Raw genomic sequence first — 16,645 nt, forward strand, 5'->3', positions numbered from 1 at the left:
CCTCTTGAGCTGGAACACAAAGCTTATTGGGCAATCAAAGAGCTCAACTTTGATTTCAAACTTGCCGGTGAGAAGCGGTTGTTTGATATCACCTCGTTAGATGAATGGAGAGCCCAGGCATATGAGAATGCCAGGTTGTTCAAGGAAAAGGTTAAGAGATGGCATGACAAACGAATACAGAAACGAGAGTTCAATGTAGGTGATTATGTCTTGCTATACAATTCTCGTTTGAGATTCTTTGCAGGCAAGCTTCTCTCTAAATGGGAAGGTCCCTATGTTGTCGAGGAAGTTTATCGTTCCGGTGCCATCAAAATCAATAACACGGAAGGAAATTTTCCTAGAGTGGTAAATGGGCAAAGAATCAAGCATTACATCTCTGGTACTCCCATAAATGTTGAGACCAATATCATCAATGTCATAACTCCAGAGGAGTACACAAGGGATGTTTATGAGCCTGTTTCAGACCCTGAAAACGAAGATGTATCTGCTTCGGCAAGAAATTGGACTCCGATACTTTTCCAATAGGAAATTTCCTCAGTTTTGGAATTTTTGGAAAATTAGAAAAATAAAAAAGCAGTCCGGAGAGCAAACAAGGAAGCCACAAGGGCCCACACCGCCACCACCCCCTGGTGGCGGTGGGCAAGCTTGTGGGCACCTCGTGTGCCTCCCGGACTCCGTTTTCTTGCAGAAGACTCCTTCTGGCCCAGAAAAAATCAATATATAGTTGCCCGAAGGTTTTGATCTCCGTATCGCGTAGTTTTCCTCTGTTTTCGTTTCGAGCTTGTTGTCTGCCGCAGATTTAGAGCAAAGATGTCTCAGAAATCTGTTGGGGAGAATGATCTTCACCAAGTTCATGAGGAAGTAGATGCTGATCTGAAAAGAGTAGAAGTTGCGGAAGCCAGGGACCAAGCTAAGGAGAAAACCCAAGCTAAGGAGGAAGTTCAACCTATGTTCAACGTTGAAGACGTTGAAGGAATAGACTTTCTCCAACCCTTCTTCCACATGCTCTCTCCATCCTTGATTGAAGTCTTTAGGTTTTGTGAAACAACTCGTGCTCGCAATATTTCTCTTTCTCGTGAAGTTGTTTTGCTGGAAAACCATGTCACAGATCTCAAAGGTATAAATCAAAGGTTGATAGCTCTCTTGGAATAAAAGTCGACAACAACACCACCATCACCACCAAAGGAAGACATCTAAGCATTGGTATGGGCAATCCCCTTGGCTTCTGCCAAGCTTGGGGGAGTTGCCCTGGTATCGTATCACCTTTATATCTTTTGCTTTTACCTTTGTTTTAGTTCTTTCCTTTTCAGTTTTTATTTCTTATTTTAGAGGAATAAGTCTTTAGTTTTTAGTTTGAGTCTTTTGCTTTTGTCTCTCCCCCGTTGTATTCAAGCTTACGAGCTATATAATAAAGCTTGCATCGACGTAACCCTTTACGACGGACTCTTTAACCACCTCCATAATCGAGAAAAATTCCTTAGTCCATCAGTTACTAAGGATAAATTTTGACCGCTGCTAGTGATTCAATCATGGATCACTCTCTGTACCTCTCAACAGACTTTGAGTCAAGGCACACATCAGGTGCGGTACCCAGCATGGCATACTTCAGAGTCGACGGCTAAGGCATAGAAGACGACCTTCGTCTATTCTCTTTATTCTGCTGTGGTCGGGTTTTGAGTCTTACTCAAATTCACACCTTACAACGCAACCAAGAACTCCTTCTTTCCTGATCTATTTTGAACTCCTTCAAAAACTTGTCAAGGCATGCATCTTGTTGAAACTTCCATTAAGAGCTTTCGATCTATCTCCATAGATCTTTGATGCTCAACGTTCAAGTAGCACAATCCAGGTACTCCTTTGAAAACTCCTTTCAAACAACCTTGTATGCTTTACAGAAATTCTACATTACTTCTGATCCACAATATGTCAACCACATATACTTATCAGAAACTCTATAGTGCTCCCACTCACTTCTTTGGAAATACAAGTTTCTCATAAACCTTGTACAAACCCAAAATCTTTGATCATCTCATCAAAGTGTATATTCCAACTCCGAGTTGCTTGCACCAGTCCATTGAAGGATCACTGGAGCTTGCATTCATCAAAGTGTCTCTCCCCCGTTGTATTCAAGCTTACGAGCTATATAATAAAGAGTGTCTTAGTCAAGGGCTTTGCTTTGTGCCATGATCAAAAAGTATGAAAGGAACGATAGCATGAAAGATCATGAGACGATCTTATGGAAAGTGATAACTTCACTTATGACCGTTGTTCAAGAATTCGTCCAGTTAACCAGTTAACTTGCTGATTAATCCCTACTCGCAGGGTCACCGAGTAGCCGATTAACTAATTAATCGCCCGATTAATGGATTAAATGGCCGATTAACTTGCCGATTAGCCCATTAATCCCCTACTCACCAGCCAACCGAGCAGTTACCAATTAACGATTTCCTCAACAATGCTTATGACACGTATGATGATTGAAACTTGTTGAGAATAAATCAACATAGACCTCAGTCATTGCTGCAATTAATAAGAAGTAATAAGGAAAGAGAGGTTCGCATATAGATATATCATCTTAGACACTTTTTGCAATTGTGAGCACTCACCAAACTATTACATGCCTAGGAGTAGATGTTGGACAAGGAAGACAACATAATGAATTGTGTTTGCTTGGTTCCAAACAATATTATATGATTAGAGATCCCTTAGCATGTGACGATTGCTTCCACCTCATTTTAGCCAAAACTCCCGCACCAAGTAGAGATACTACTTGTGCATCCATAAACCTCCAACTAGTTTTGCCATGAGAGTCCACCATACCTACCTATGGATTGAATAAGATCCTTCAAGTAAGTTGTCATCGGTGCAAGCAATAAAAATTGCTCTCTAATATGTATGATCTATTAGTGTGTGGAAAATAGGCTTTGTACGAACCTGTGATGAGGAAGACATAAAAGCGACAAACTGCATAATAAAGTTCTTTATCACAAGAGGCAATATAAAGTGACGTTCCTCCGCACTAAGAGGACACGCATTCAAACCTCAAAAGCGCATGACAACCTCTGCTTCCCTCTGCGAAGGGCCTATCTTGTAAATTTACTTTTTACCCTTGTAAGAGTCATGGTGATCATCACCAATTCCCTTTTTTCCTTTGTCTTGGCTACCTTCACATGCTTGGGAAAGATCTATATTCATATATCAACTTGGAATTGAGTACTCATGCTTTATTGTTGTTGACTATACCCTTGAGGTAAATCGTTGGGAGGCAAAACTATAAGCCCCTATCTTCCTCTGTGTTTAGCTGAAACTTTGACACAATGAGTACCACGTGAGTTATAACAATTGTGGAAAACAAAAGAGATGATTGAGTATGTGGGTTTGCCTTACAAGCTCTTATTTGACTCTTTCTGATGTTGTGATAAATTGCAATTGCTTCAATGACTATGGACTATTGTTGGTTACTTCTCGGTAAGGTTTTTGCCTCATGCTTTGATTTGTGAAGGAATTGTTACTTTCCCATAAGAATCTTTATGATATATTGATGTTCTATGTGTGATCATGATGCCCTCATGTCTGTATTATGTTTTATCGGCACCTTCGTCCCCAAACATGTGGACATGTTTATGGAACTTGGTTTTCGCTTGAGGACAAGCGAGGTCTAAGCTTGGGGAGTTGATACGTCCATTTTGCATCATGCTTTCATGTTGTATTTTATTGCTTTTTCGGCTGTTATATTACTTGTGGTACCATATTTATGCATTTTCTCTCTTATTTTGCAAGGATTATTTGAAGAGGGAGAATTCAGGCAGCTGGAATTCTCGACTAGAAAAGGAGCAAACCCTAGTCCACTATTCTGCACATCTCCAAATGCCCTGAAAATTTACGTGGATTTTTTCTGGAATATATTAAAAATACTAGGTAGAAGAATTACCGGAGGGGGGGCACCAGGGCCCCACAAGCCGCCACTCCGCCACCACCACCCCTGGTGGCGGTGGGCAAGCTTGTGGGCAGCCCACTGGCCCACTAGCCCCCCTCTTTTGCTATATGATGCGTCCTTACCTGGAAAAAATCAGACGGGAGCTTTTTTGTGGTTTCGCCGCCGCCACGGGGCGAAACTTGAGCAGATCCAATCTAGAGCTCCGGCAGGACGATCCTACCGGGGAAATTTCCCTCCCGGAGGGGGGAATCGTCGCCATCTTCATCACCACCACTCCTCTCGTCGGAGGGGAGGCATCTTCATCAACATCTTCATTAGCACCATCTCCTCTCCAATCCCTAGTTCATCTCTTGTAACCAATCTTCGTCTCGCAACTCAGATTGGTACTTGTAAGGTTGCTAGTAGTGTTGATTACTCTTTGTAGCTGATGCTTGTTGGATTACTTGGTGGAAGAGTTTATGTTCAGATCCTTGATGCTATTCATTACACCTCTGGTCATGATTATGATTATGTCTTGTGAGTAGTTACTTTTGTTCCTGAGGACATGCGATAAGTCATGTTAATAATAGTCATGTGAATTTGATATTCGTTCGGCATTTCGATATGTTGTATGTTGTTTTTACTCTAGTGGTGTTATGTGAACGTCGACTACATAACACTTCACCATATTTGGGCCTAGAGGAAGGCATTGGGAAGTAGTAAGTAGATGATGGGTTGCTGGAGTGACAGAAGCTTAAACCCCAGTTTATGCGCTGCTTCGTGAGGGGCTGATTTGGATCCACTAGTTTAATGCTATGGTTAGACTTTGTCTTAATTCTTATTTTGTAGTTGCGGATGCTTGCGAGAGAGGTTAATCATAAGTGGGATGCTTGTCCAAGTAAGGGCAGTACCCAAGCGCCGGTCCACCCACATATCAAACTACCAAAGTAACGAACGCGAATCATATGAACATGATGAAACTAGCATGACAGAAATTCCCGTGTGTCCTCGGGAGCGTTTTTCCTCCTATAAGACTTTGTTCAGGCTTGTCCCTTGCTACAAAAGGGATTGGGCCACTTGCTGCACCGTTGCTACTACTTGTTACTTGTTACTCTTTGCTTGCTACGTTTCACCTCGCTACACAATCACTTGTTACCGCTACTTTCAGTGCTTGCAGTTATTACCTTGCTGAAATCCGTTTATCAGAGCCTTCTACTCCTCGTTGGGTTCGACACTCTTACTTATCGAAAGGACTACGATTGATCCCCTATACTTGTGGGTCATCAGTTGCCTCGCGCCGGCGCCCCCCTCTCGAAGCTCCCAAATGCGGTGCGGCCGAAGAAGGGCAAGGTTCCCGTGAAGAAGAACAAGGCGGCGGACGGCTCCAGCTCCTCCAAGCCGTCGAGGAAGAAACTTGCAGGGTGTGCGACGACTGCGGCGGCTACCGAAGCGCTGCTGAGATCACTTGTTGAGTCGGCCGTCGACGCACAAAAGGTGTTCGAGGAAATGCACCAAAGGTAAAAAAATCGCCAACTTTTTTTGTTGTTATTATGTTTTGAATGCATACATATAGATAGCTCATTTGCTTCGTTGATATCCTTTGTAGCGTCAACGATGAGGCATATACGTCAACTATGGGTGTTGGCTCCAACAATTCTCATTGGTCTCAAACCAATGACATGCATTTCGATGACCATGAGTTGAGGTGGACGAGCATGGTGAGGGCATTGTCTACGCACTGAAAGGAAGAGGAGGCAACTACACGAACGATGAAGACATATTACTATGCAATACTTGGTTGCAAGGGTCGAGGGATCCATCCATTGAAGGTGATCAAAGTAAAGATGCATATTAGAACCGGATGAAGGAGCACTTTGATCTACACAACAAGAGTGGAGTTGACTGCTCGGCACCATCTCTTCGCTCCAGGTGTCGACAATCAGCCGAGATTGTCAAAAGTGGGCGGCCGCACAAAAGACGGTTGACAAGTTGAACCCAAGTGGCACTAATGATATAGATAGGGTAAGTGCCATTTCATCCATGTTCATCATGCTTGTTCTTGGTGTTTGTAGTGCTAACTTGTTTTGTTTTTTTGTAGTTCAATATTGCACAAACTTGTTCATAGGAGAGGAGAAGAAGACCAAGAAAGGGAAGATCAAGAAAGGGAGACCATTTACCTTGCCTCATTGCTATGAAGAATTGAAGGATGATGAGAAATGGAAGAAGCGTGATGGCATCAATGATGTTGATGAGAGCAACAAACGCAAGCGAACAATTGAGTTGGATCATGAGGAGGAGGAGGCATCAAGTGATGACGGCAAGAGAAGCCCTACACCAAACTCGGTTTCATACTCGAAGCCAAAACGACCGGATGGGTGCAAGAAAGACGCAAAATAAAATAAGAAGAGGAAAGGGTATGATGAGCTCAAAAATTCTATCGAAGCTATTGTGAAGACAAGAAAAGAAGCGAACGAGGTGAGGAAGATGGCAAGGACCCAAGATGCTGCAGCCGAGGAGAGGAGGTTGGCGGCCGAGGAGAGGAGGGTGGCGGCCGAGGAGAGGAAGGTGACATTGGAGGAGAGGAAGGTGGGCATGGAGGAGCGATATAGGTTGTTGGAATGGGAGAAGTACTTGTTCTTCTTGGACACATCTACTCTCAATGAGGCGCAAAAGGAGTATATCAATCTTATCCGTGAAGAAGTCTTCATCCAAAAAATAGCCATGATCCGCGGCATGGGTGGCGGTGGCATAGGCGGCATGGATGGCGGTGGCATTGGCGGCATGGGTGGCGGTAGCATTGGCGGCATGGGTGCCATGGGTGGCTTTGGATCTACCATGGGGACCATGGGAGGCATGGTTGGCTTTGGAGCACCTTCGGGCGGCATTGGCGGCATGGGAGGCATGAGTTTTGCGTCTCTCATGGGAGGCATGGGAGCACATCCGGGCGCCATGGGCGGCATGTCTTCCGGTGTGCCAACACCTTCACATGATGTCGTCGAAGATCTTGCCAACACCGCACGCGACAATGAAGAGGAGGAGGAAGAATCCGCTTCGGATGATGAATCGAAGGAAGAGGAAAACGAAGACGAAGATGAAGATGAAGACGAGGACGAGGCTTGATTCTTGATGGGCCATTCGTTGGTGTGAACTTTTTATGTGGGCATGAACTTGGTTGGATGATCTTGTGGGCATGAACTTGGTTGGATGATCTTGTGGGCATGAACTTGGTTGGATGATCTTATGGGCATGAACTTTTTGTGTCATCATGAACTTGTTTGTGTGATTTAAATTATGCCATGTCTTTGTTTTGATGTTTGAAAATCATTTTGTGTTCAAAATGTGTCCAAAATGCAACATATGGAAAGCGTCGGCTGCTCGCGCGCGCTGCATTTTAGCGTGCCTGCTGGAGCTACGCGCGGGCGCTGCATTTTAGCGCGCCTGCTGGAGCCAGCGCTGGCCGCCGTGCCAAAACAGGCAAACAGCGCGCTGCAAACTATTTTTTAGCGTGTCGTGGGTTGGACGGCTGTTGGAAATGCTCTAAGGTTTTGACTTAAACAGTAGCTACCAACATTCATCATCACGTATGATAATTCAAGTTGCTAGATTACCTTTCCAGGGTGTATAAAACAAGAGATAATAAAATCTCGATCCCCATACTAAACTTCGTCATACGTATGACCCCCGTGCAGATCATATCTGCATTGCCCTTTCATTTGCGAAACATCCATCTTCCTCAACTATGGTGGAACCCAAAGAACTGTTAGCACTTCGTTGATTTGTCAATCAGCATACTCAGGAGCAACATGAAAGGATCACGGATTGCGAGAACTTTGTCAGATTCCACCATGCCGTCAAGATCAGGACTACGCAAATTCAAAGGAAGCAACGTGAACATCGGGTAACAAATTTCATCTACTACCCGCAAATACTTTCTAGTAATAGAACTCATCTACTACAAATTATATTGAGCAACACCCATACATCTCATGTATTCTAGATCGTAACCTGCATCTACGCATAACCCGGCTCTTGATGCCACTGTTGGGGAATGCGACAGAAAACAAAAAAAAATCGGTACTGTGAGCACGCCCAGGATCACTAAGGAGATGCATACAAGGTTTGATCTGATCATTACCGACTCATGGCGCATCGGAAGTAGAGTCGACGAATATTGGTGGTGCAGAACCCCACAGCTAGGATTTACAACCTCCCAACCACGAGGATGTACTCCCTCGTCTGGCCACCGGACGGATCTCCGGGCAGCCCTTCGGGAGGCCTCGGGACAGTCGCTCGGATAGTCCCACCGGACGGATCCTCGGTCAGCCCTTCGCGATGCCTCGGGACAGTCCCACTCGACGGATCCTTGGACAACCCTTCGGGATGCCTCGGGATAGTCCCTCGGATAATCCTACCGGACGGATCCTCGGACAGCCCTTCGGGATGCCCTCGAACAACCCCTCGGGCAAAAGATCAAACCTACGACCTCTCTACAGGGTTGCACACATACGATGTCAGCTATCCGACAGGGCTTCGTCGTCCAGAACTAGTTCCCACCGAAACCGAGATAACCTTTTGGCTATATGAAACTATTTCGCTGTGAGGGAGAGAGAAAGCCAGATCATGCATGGCATGTGTATGTGAGAAAGAATGAGTGTGGAGAGTGCATCTCCACCTCTGTTTATAGAAAAACTCAAGGGGTGAGGTGGCACTTGAAATACCCAATAACCCCATGAAAGTGGTCCTTCACAAGGGCATAAAGGGAAATCAAATGGGTACCCTTATCCTTCCATGTCATCCCCTCAAGATATTTTGTAGAAGGTCAACTCCCAACCATAACCATAAATGCATTTTCACTATTTATCGAAAACATTTTTCTGTGTCTGAAAAATCCGAAACTTTTGATGTAGGCCTAGAACATTTCCAGTACCCACTAAAATAATTTTGGACGCGTTCCGAAACATTTTCAGATCAATGATTTTCATCTGCGAAAAGCAACTAAATCGGTTCACGCAGTTCGGAACATTTCCATTTTTTTCTCTGAAAAATCTCAGAAGTTCCCACAACAATTCTAGTAGCCTCCAATAATTTCCACGCGTGTGGCAAACCAATTTGACTTAATGGTATACTCCGAAACAACTTTTCGGTTTTACCGAAACTCTTCTCGTGTTCTCTTTCCCCGGAACTCTTCCATTGTCCCCGAAACTTTTCTGGTGATTTTCTCTCAAACTCCGTGTCTAGTATTCAGCAGATAGATGGCCCTTAAGCATGTGACCCTATAGGTTTAGTGAAGTATAGACGTGACCGGAACACTTTCAGATCAATGATCAACATCGGAGCCGTGGACACCCATATTGACCCCCTATACCCACACGAATAAATATTCGAGCGATCCTCCAGTTGTCGTGTGCTATTCCTTTTACTTCGCGATATGTTACAAACACCCGAGGTGAGACATGCCGGCATCCCCGTGAATCAACACTTGTCCACTATGCCAGTTACCTCGTTACCGGTTTTGTTCTCTTTTCTCGTTTCCGTGTTTCAGCATCCCTGTGATCAAATCACAATGTGTCTGACCAGACGACGATGGATACCGTAACACCGAGAGGGCCCAAATAATATCTCTCCATGGTCGGAGGAGAAAATCCCAATCTCGAGCTAACAAGTTACTTGTCATACTTTTCGTGAACCCGTAAGCAGCCATAATAGCCACCCTGTTACAAATGGCGTATAACAAACCCCAAAGTTCACGAAGCAAGTACGAAGGAACTCAAAACTCTCATGGTCTAAGGAATTATGCAAACGTGAACTTTCCTTGTGTTATTAACCATTAACTTGTGACGAATGTATCTCATAGCATAACATCAATTGGGTCGATTCAACACAAGTGTTCTACTAACATTGTGCCCTGTAAGTTGCCGGCATAGTCATGCCCATGATCAGGAAAACAGAACCATCACGCAACACTTGAGCTAGTCTTAGAGGCGAGACTAGGAATACATTTTACCATTTATTATTCCACACGTGCATATGAGTCTACCTCTGAGCCTCGTGCTTATTGTAGACTCGAAAACCATAGCTGTTGTAGCATGGAACATAAACATAGTTATGAACATGGACATAAAAAATAACGTTTATTATTGCCTCTAGGGAATATCTCCTATACTCCCACACTCGGATCCTTTCACTCTTGAATCTGTAGCGGTTCATTGAGAGCCTGAGTGATGTAGCTCCGAGCTACGTCCTCGGCGGCCCCTAGACGCCGAAAGTACAAACGAGTGCCTTCCACTCGGGCAGTAAAACCCCAACTGATTCGGGGGCTACTGACGGGGTTGTACATTAGGGGTAGTCCTACGGACCTGCATCCCTAGGCTTCCCCAAGACCCTACGTGGACATCAGCGTCCAAAAGTAACCTACGAAGTCATGGTCTCACTCGGTCAAGTAAGTGTTCACTCGGACACATGGTGTCACTCGGACTGTCTCATATCAGTCCGACATGCCTCCACACTCGGGCTGTAACAGGGCGTGGGTAACGAAGAGACTGCAACGGCCACATACTTGAACTACCAAATGAAGTGAAGTGAAGACGTGTGTTACCAGTAACGCTAGAGTTAGATATGTTATTACTAGTAACTTCCGTAATTATTAGCATTTACTCGTCCTTGTAATGAGGCCGGGCCGATGGTGGCGCACTCTATATAAGCCACCCCGGACTCCTGAGCAAGGGTTCAGCATCTTGTAATATCACATCCCCCATAAAGAATCACCAGCTTCATGGCTCGAGACGTAGGGTTATTACCATTTTCGAGTGGGGGTCGAACTCGTACATCCGAGTGTATCCACTACGCTTAACTAGGCTTCGCCCCATCATTCGTACCCCTTGTATTATTATTAGGATCATTCCCACGACACTACTCGTTTCAAAAAAATCACTAGTTTCCAAAATAGTTTAAAAAAATAAAGATTTCACAAATTTCAAAATTTGAATTTCACTCATTTCAAAATTATAGGTTTCACTAATTCCAAAAAACTGATTTCACACAATTAAAAAAAATCATTTTTAAAACTAATTCCATTCAATTCAAAAAATTATGCCAAAAATTGATTTCACTGCATTAAAGAAAATCACTCATTATAAAAAAATTTGATTTCAACTTGTTTCAGATAACGGATTTCGTTCAAGTCAGAATACATATTATCTTATTCCAAAAGAATGGGTTAACTCATAAAAGAACTATTCTCAAACAACTCATTTCACTATAACGAAACAAAATATTTCACTTGTCCAAAAAACAGATTTCACTCCTTTCAAAAAAACTCATTTCACCCAATTACAAAAATCCACTCATTTGGAAAATATATATTAATTTAAAAAAAATTGATTTCACTCAATTAAAAAAAAGCCAGCCATTAAAATAACAATTCCATTAAATTCAAAATATCAGTTACATTTTGAAAAGACTGATTTTGCTCATTTGAGATAGCAAATTTCACTCACTGAAAAAAAAAACCACTCATTTCAGAAAAAAGGTCCGCCCTTCTCAAAAAACATTTTTCTACGTAACAAAAAGATAGATTCACTTTATAGAAGAAATAGGTTCCGCTCGTTCTAAAAAATCAGCCATTTTAGAAAAATGATTCCAGTAAATTCAAAAATCTAATTTCTCTCATTTCAAATATAAACATTTCACTCATTTCACACAACTAAAAAAACGTTAGAGGTTTACACAATAATAATAAAAAAACTTATTTCACCTTTTGTTTTTGTCCAGGAGTCGCTCTCGTAGCGCAGTAAGGATTAGTCCACTCCACACGGTCGGGCTCAGATTTAGTGCGACAGGCAATCTGCTCCTTCCATTTCTGATCTAACGGTTGTGGATGGAACAAAAGTCAGGGGACCGTGGCCGAGCCACGTTAGAGGATCTGCCGCCGCCACCTCCCCCATGGCATGGATCCCGGCATCGGGTAGCGTCTCGTCGCCGTCGCCGTCGCCGCCGCCGCCGCCGCCGGTAGCACCGTGAGGCCCCGCGACCCGTACGTCACCGCCGACGCCTACCACCTCTTCTCAACCCGACGCGGACCCCGCCACCTCTGCTCCGCCCCACCTCCGGCTGTCAGCTCAGGGCAGCGTCTGATCCTGCGCCTGGCTCCGGCGGCGAGCATGGGGTTCTCCGGATGGTGCCCCAGGCCCTCACGCCCCACTCCCCTCTCCCCCCTCAAGACGCTTCTTCTGCTCGTGCTCCTCGCCTTCTCCCCCGCCGCCGCGTCGTCGTCGTCGTCTCCCGCCGCTGTGCACAACAACAACTGGGCCGTGCTCGTCTGCACATCCCGCTTCTGGTGAGACCCCCTCTATCATGTATATGCAGTGATTAGTTTTTTCTCATTGGCTAGGATCCATTTCTAGTGCCTTATTCTTCTGATTGCGACATAGTTTGTGATTGTCATCAGTGCCAGAGCATTTGCCCTGAAGCTCCATATTGAATTCTCCTGCCCTGCTATAACTTCAACAGGGATCTGTTAGTATGGCCGGAGATCTCAGGGGTTGTACAGCTGATAACTGAATGGAGTTTATTCGATCTCTCTATGGGTGTGTAATAATAATGATGATGGTTACTTAAAATGTTTAACTGTATTGATGTAGGTTCGGTGAGCACAAGTGTCTTTTGATAAACATTTTGGTATGAACACATGCACAACTGTAATTTTTTCTCGAATACACAGAAGAAGAATGCCAAGGATCGAATGTGCACACTTGTACTACCTCCGTTCCTAAATATAAGTCTTTTTAGAGGTTTCACTAGAGGACTACATACGGATGTATATAGACATACTTTAGAGTATAAAATTCACTCATTTTACTCCGTATGTAGTCCCTTAGTGAAATCTTTTAAAAGACTTATATTTAGGAACGGAGGGAGTAGTTGTGTTAATACCAGTCAATGTTTTAACAGTTTTCCCTCTGAGATGCATGTTTAGTTCCCATCTACCTATAGCATTGGAATATGTGGCTTATGCTTTTATGTTGTCTTGTTGATGTTTGGTTCTGCTGCTTATCCCTGTTGTCACTTAATTCTGACCTATTATTGAAATGTTCTGCAGGTTTAATTATAGACATATGGCCAACACGCTGTCTTTGTACAGGTAGTATACTTATAATATTCTGCCATTATATGCAATTGTTAATCAATGCCATATGTAAGGTTATTCCTTATTACTGGATATACCATTTTTTCCCAGGACTGTTAAGAGATTAGGAATACCTGACGAGCGGATAATACTTATGTTGGCGGATGATATGGCTTGTAATTCCCGGAACAATTATCCTGCCCAAGTGTTCAACAATGAGAACCACCAGCTTAATCTTTATGGTGACAATGTTGAGGTGAATCTCTTTTACTCTGAAAATAGTGCTGCTGAATTCATATTGTTGTTTGATAACCACTCGGGTGCAATATTTCACCAAGCCCATGATGTGCATGTATCATTGATACCAGTGAGGTACCAAAGCTACTAAATAGTTGATGATATCTAAGCAGGCATACCCACAGTAAATGGCACACTACGACTACTTGACCTCTTTTTCAACAAGTAGACGCCCATAGGCATATGACTGATATATTGCAATACCTACAATCCTGATTTTCAAATTGATAATATTATGAAATAATGCCTCCTAAAAGATGGTCAAATTTTGCAAAGGGATGGATACTTAAGGCACACTCTACACAGTTCAATATGGCCAGTTAGGTCATTTATGGAAGGTGGGCTGGCAATTCTCCAAGTTGTCCACTCATAATGCTATGCAATCTGATATTTATATAAAGAAGTAATATCTGATCTTGGTATGCTGATGTTACTCTTTTGGTATTCTAATGGCAGGTTGATTACCGAGGTTACGAGGTTACAGTTGAAAACTTTTTGCGAATTTTGACTGGAAGACATGACAGTGCTGTACCAAGATCAAAGCGTCTCTTAAGTGATGAAGGAAGCCATATTCTATTGTACATGACTGGGCATGGCGGGGATGAATTTCTGAAGTTCCAAGACAACGAAGAACTTCAGAGCCATGATTTAGCAGATGCAGTAAAGCAAATGAAGGAGAAGCATAGGTTGAATTGTTTAATATCAACATTTGGATGTTGGTTTGCGCCCCTTCGTTTCTGGGTTCATTGGTTCTGACCTTTCACCTTGGTCTTCCTTTCATCAGATTTAAGGAGTTGTTGATAATGGTAGATACCTGCCAGGCTGCTACTCTGTTTTCACAGGTTTATTTCTAGTTGCCACACGTTTGTCTTGACACATGCTGAATTACTGTTAATCTATTATACATATTATCCATTTCATTTTGTAACCGTCCAATGTTTTTTACCCTTTGGGTACAGTTTACAGATGTGGATATATTTGTTGGCAAGTGTGCACACTATAGCATGTTGTACACCTATACATTTCCTTCACAATTTATGTATTTATTTTGGGCACAACTAGCTCTGGGTTCATCTTTCTGAATTTGTTCTCCATATGACCATATACGCTTTGTAACATTAGTTGTCGCTGTACATTACCGTTTTATTACGAAATAACTGTTTGGCATATAGTAGTGGCAAATATGGCTTTTGTGCAAATGGTATGCTAACCACTTGTGTTTCATGATTTGAATAATAGTTCACATAATTATAGATTCAGACAAGGATCTGCTCTGCTTGAGTAGACTTCACCCTTTCGGCTATTCTATATCTGAAAATTGTGTCTAAAGGCTGTACCTGATTTGTTTAATATATACAGCTTCAATCACCTGGCGTTTTGGCGATTGGTAGCAGCATGAAAGGGGAAAACTCTTACTCTCACCATCTTGACTCAGACGTGAGAACATAGTATTTGCAAACTTATTATACCGTATTACATGTCATGAAGCTGGTTAATGTTAAATATTTCTGGTGGCAGATTGGTGTTTCTGTTGTGGATAGGTTTACCTTCCATACACTTGCTTTCTTTGAGAAGCTGAACATGTATAGCAATGCTTCATTGAACAGGTAAATTATACTTTACATGTTATTCTCTTGGATTGTATATATCGGTTGAAAGTTCATCAATTATCTGCATTACAAGGTGTTGAACTTTGTGTTATGTCTTACTGAGATGTAATTTCTGAAAAAATAGCCATTTACATTTCTTTGGGTTGGGTGTTGAACTTTGTGTTATGCCAGGTGAAGGTAATGATTTAAATGCGCTGTACAATTTGCTTCACTGTTTCTATAGTAAGATATAGTTCATGTTCTTGTTCAGTTTTCAAATTTCTATGTGATATGAGGTGAAAGAAGGTTTGCATCGTGTGGGTGCTTTGTGTATCAATGTGCTTTCTTTTGAACTTACATAAAATAATTGAAATTCATGGCTTGTAACTGCAGGTTAATCAGATTGCAGTGAACTTTAAATTCAATTCTGACTGTTTTCTGTGTTCAGTTAAGAATTAATATCAGTTGTTCCCTCTATTCTAAGTTACGTGCAATGGCACTCAACTAGATTCAATCTTATATTTAAAAACAATGTAGCTGGGTGGTTCTTCACATTATCACCCAATGTTCATCATTTTGTGTTATAACCTTGCCTTTTATGTTCCAGTCTTTTCAACTCATACGACCCTTCTATGCTGCTGTCTACTGCATATTATCGAATGGATCTTTACAAGCGTGCCTTAAATGAGGTAATTGCAAAATAATATATATTTCTAATGGTCGCTCTGTTGTCCATGGCTAACCTTTTCCCCCTTCTATTCTGTCTTTGACCAGGTCCCAGTGACAAATTTCTTTGGATCAGTCATGAAGACTATCCATACGGATTCAGCCTACACAGGCTTCTTAGCTGCACATGACGCAGAAACCCCCCTTCCTACCGGAAATGATATACATGACCATGTCATGTTACAGAACGAGGCTAGTGCAAGAAGATCAGACATCGAAGAGCTGGAAGTGAGTTATAGCAAGTTTTGCAAAAACACTTTTGGTAATTGCAACATCCAGGAGGCACAGTTAAGATCCCATGGATGGATAGAGGTCTTGCTAGAACAGCTGGAAGGCAAAAATTCTGATGTTGTTGTGATGTATGGCCTGGGAATTATGGGCATATTGTTGGCAATTTCAACCTGGCTATCAATGTAGGAAGGAACTCTGAGTCTGAAGTGAGCTGTTAACACATCATGCAGGAAAATTTAGCCATACTAACTCCCACAGAATGGGATAAAAAAGTGTGTAAATAAGGGAGATACTTTGGAGCTCAAACATTTTCTATTTTGTACCTAATGTTAGTATCCAGTCAGTCTTTTAAAATATAATTGTTTTATGTAGTTTTTGTATGGTATGCTCTACTTTTTTTGGATACGTAGGAAAATATATGGTGGACATTTTTGTGTATCTGGTGTTACAGCGTAGGATTATAAGCTGTAAGATTTGCGCAAACCTGTTTTTTTTAGTTATTCTGTAGCTCGTGAGCTGTGGTGTTGCTCTTTCTGCATTGCGCGAGAGCTGTTCAGTGCATAGCTTTCCATTCTTCATTTTATTGGGCTGTTGCTTTTTTATTTTATTTTTATTTTTTCTCATGGATTGGTATGCGCATACAACTAGATGTTGCTTTTCCTACTGATATAGTTGCACTAGATGTTGCTTTTCCTACTGATATAGTTGCATGTCCATCGCTGAAAATGCAATTACACGTACCGATATTGCAATTGTATTTAT

At 42.5% G+C, this 16,645-nt stretch overlaps 1 protein-coding gene across 1 annotated transcript; it reads left to right on the plus strand.

Moving 5' to 3' along the window:
- The first annotated feature begins 11,895 nt into the window (after positions 1–11,895).
- On the plus strand, positions 11,896–16,082 carry LOC123405896 (putative GPI-anchor transamidase). The gene is made up of 9 exons (XM_045099417.1): positions 11,896–12,251; positions 13,014–13,055; positions 13,152–13,296; positions 13,794–14,023; positions 14,122–14,179; positions 14,697–14,774; positions 14,856–14,944; positions 15,534–15,615; positions 15,701–16,082. Exons 1-9 carry the CDS (start codon positions 12,076–12,078, stop codon positions 16,067–16,069), a joined length of 1,269 nt encoding a protein of 422 aa, XP_044955352.1. The 5' UTR covers positions 11,896–12,075; the 3' UTR covers positions 16,070–16,082.
- The last annotated feature ends 563 nt before the right edge of the window (positions 16,083–16,645 follow it).

This window comes from Hordeum vulgare, chromosome 1H (assembly GCF_904849725.1).
Source record: "Hordeum vulgare subsp. vulgare chromosome 1H, MorexV3_pseudomolecules_assembly, whole genome shotgun sequence".
Taxonomy (NCBI): Eukaryota; Viridiplantae; Streptophyta; class Magnoliopsida; order Poales; family Poaceae; genus Hordeum; species Hordeum vulgare.